The 2,931-nt window shown below is 45.2% G+C and overlaps 1 protein-coding gene across 1 annotated transcript; it reads right to left on the bottom strand.

Annotated features, from left to right (window-relative positions):
• Nucleotides 1-649: 649 nt before the first annotated feature.
• On the bottom strand, nucleotides 650-2,348 carry pxylp1 (2-phosphoxylose phosphatase 1; the record flags this gene model as incomplete). Its single annotated transcript, XM_010770340.1, has 1 exon — nucleotides 650-2,348. A coding segment is annotated over one exon (1,028 nt), but the record flags the coding sequence as incomplete, so codon positions are not given.
• Nucleotides 2,349-2,931: the final 583 nt, after the last annotated feature.

The following is a 2,931-nucleotide window of genomic DNA, read 5'->3' as shown; positions in this document are numbered from 1 at the left end:
ATACCAAACAGTTCACCCATTGTAGCCATGCCTCATACTGCTCATACCCCTCTTTTGCAGCCCTGTTAGAGAAACGCAGATTTTGGGTCCTGAGACTTAAAAAAAAAGGAGGCGGAGCTAATGCCTGATCAGAATTCTACCGGAGATAAAGTCAAATTCTGCTGTGATAAAACGCCATCCTGTGCTAAACCACATCAAGGATTATTTCTGAAACAGTATGGAGCTCAAATGCTTTTTCTCCTGCGGGTTTATCACAAGGTGAGTTCCTTTTTTTATTTCCTGCTTTTTAAACACGTACTCTACAGCACAGGTTAGCTCTGAGTTGATTTTCAATCTTTATTTCAGACTCAAGGTCCATATCACAAAGAGTGTTAGTGAGGCTTGCTAATGTAAACAAAGACGAGATCACGTCCAAAACACGTCAGGCATAGTTTCTGATAGCAACTTTCTGTGGGTCCACCATCGGAAATTACGTAATATCGGCAGCAAATTTGTTTTCTGATGCTGTGTGAGTTCCCTGACACACCGGGGACACATATTTATGAATAAAAGACATCAAAAAGTTTATTTTGCAAGATAGGTCCCCTTTAATACTTCCCACCTCTGATACCAACATACCACCAGGATCCAGGAAACCACTTTACAGCAATTGATTTGAACATTTCAGCGCAGAATGAACCTTTTATTTGATTCAGTTTACTACAAGCAAATAAAAAAAGTGGATCTGTTAAATCACCAATTGATATGAATGCAGATTCAGTTCTGCAGTTGTAAATAAATGTAAGAAAACAAAAATCACCTACAGCAACGTGTCAAAGTATAGAAATAACCCTCATCATTAAACAGAGAATGCAATGAATAAATATTAAAATGAATGCTAATACAAATGAGTCATATTGAGTAATGTGGCCGTAACTAGCCCAAAGTGTAATTTTCATTGAAAAGATTTATTGTACTCAAAATATTACTCGTGAATCATTATTTCAGCATATTATTTCCCGTTTCAATATTCCTTTTTATTGCAAGCATTTGGGAAATACTGGAATTCCATGGTAATATGGAATATAGGAATAAAGTGGCTAAGTGCCATACAACTTCCCTTGAATGACTCTTACGGAGACGCTTAGGAAAACAGACCAAAAAAGGTTAGATACCGATCTTACAAAGACGTGATGTACAGTACTGTGTGTGTGCTCAGGAATGTACCGCTATATACATTTAAAAAGATGTAGGAATTGTATGAGCAGCATAAAAGTGCACCGTCTTCAAAAGTGGAAAACGAAACGCAAAAAAGTGAAACAACCTTCACCCTCCTCTCCATCAAACAGGGCGCTTGGAGCACGCCTCCTGGTAGGACGTGGCGTTGACCACACTGAACATGTCTCTCCTGACAAACGACAGGAAGTTCTTCAGAGGGCAGAGCGGCTGGTTGGTGTTACGTGTGACGTGTGAGCGACAGAAGGATGTGTGATATGTCACGTCCTCGCCGTTGTAAAGCACCCTGATGAACACTTCTCCGTCTTTCACCTTCGACTTGTCGCCTTTCCCGGCTTTCTTCTTCTGTTGTCCTTGCGCGGCCGGAGGACTCTTCCACAGTTCAAAGACTAATCGTGCAGCAAAACGTGGGAATCGCGCCTCCTCGAGCCCCAAAGCGCTGAGCAGCGGCGCCACGGTAACATCGTGGGCTGAAGACAGCGAGAAGACCTCCTCGCCTCCTGCCCGCCGCGCTCTGCCCGCCTCGTTGTCCTTGGCGACACGCTCCATCTTTGTGGCAGTCCGATTGAGGTAGGGGTACATGGCCAAGATGGCGTATTTATGATACAGCCCCACTCGTCTCCGATCCACCTCATCGTCTAGCTGCTGTCGACGAATGACGGCAAACTGAGCCATCGTGAGGCATCCGTATGTCCCGTCTCCCATAGGAACACATGGGAAAGAGATGCCGTGGCACAGGTGGCACAGCAGGGAGTCGATGGGGTTTGCGGCCCTCAGCTGTCGGGTTAGAAGACCTAAAGTGCGCGCCATGTCAGCGTACGTCCTCTCCAGCTGGGTGTCGCTCACCCTGAGGCGGTACTGTCTCCTCTGCTCCTCCTCCAGGTGTCTGTTTCTGGCGGGGCAGTCGCACGCCGAGCCGCAGAACAACGTGCTCCACTGGTGACGGACGTTCAGTTTCGTCCAATCGAAGTCCGGCAGCAGGCCGTAGAGGAAGGCTAGTCCGCTCTGCAGGGTGCGGCTCTTACCGGTGGTCTCCAGCCACACCTGGCGGGGCGTCCAGTCTGCGGGGGGGAAGCTGTGCCGCCTGTAGGCTTTGTGGAGGAGCTGCCCGTTGCGCAGGTGCTGAACCACACCTGGGGAGAATTAAACAAGATTTAATTGATATCGCTCTAATGTTAACTGTTAATTACTCGTAGGTTCATTTGCAGAATTGTTTATTACTACATTGGTCAGAAGAAAATCTGGGCTGCACTGAATGTCTTTTTTTTTTTCATCCAACGTTTCTATTGAAGTTTTTCCTAACTTAGTTAAAGTGCACCTATCATGCTATTCTTAGGCAATAGCATAGGTCTCAGATATATAAAAATATATAAAAAACATGTCTATGAAGTGTTTTGCTCAAAATACCAAACAGATCACCCATTCTAGCCATGCCTCAAATGCCTCTATTTCACTTCCTGTTTCAAAAGTGCTGATTTGGGGTATAAAGCTTTTTTTTTTAAAATGTTGATCAAAAAGAGGGGCGGAGCTTATGCCTGCTCATGCGGGACATTCTACCGGCAGATACTGCGGTGATGAAACGCCATATCATGGATTATCAAGGATTATCTCTGAAACAGTATGGAGCTCAAAGGCTTTCTCTCTTGCCGGTTATACCACAAGGTGAGTTCCTTTTTACTTCCTGCTTCTTCACACACATGCTCTCCAGTACAGGTT

Source organism: Notothenia coriiceps, unplaced genomic scaffold (assembly GCF_000735185.1).
Source record: "Notothenia coriiceps isolate Sejong01 unplaced genomic scaffold, NC01 NC01_scaffold00008760, whole genome shotgun sequence".
NCBI lineage: Eukaryota > Metazoa > Chordata > Actinopteri > Perciformes > Nototheniidae > Notothenia > Notothenia coriiceps.
The sequence above is the reverse complement of the archived record's forward strand: the minus strand, read 5'-3'. Positions and strand labels throughout refer to the sequence as shown.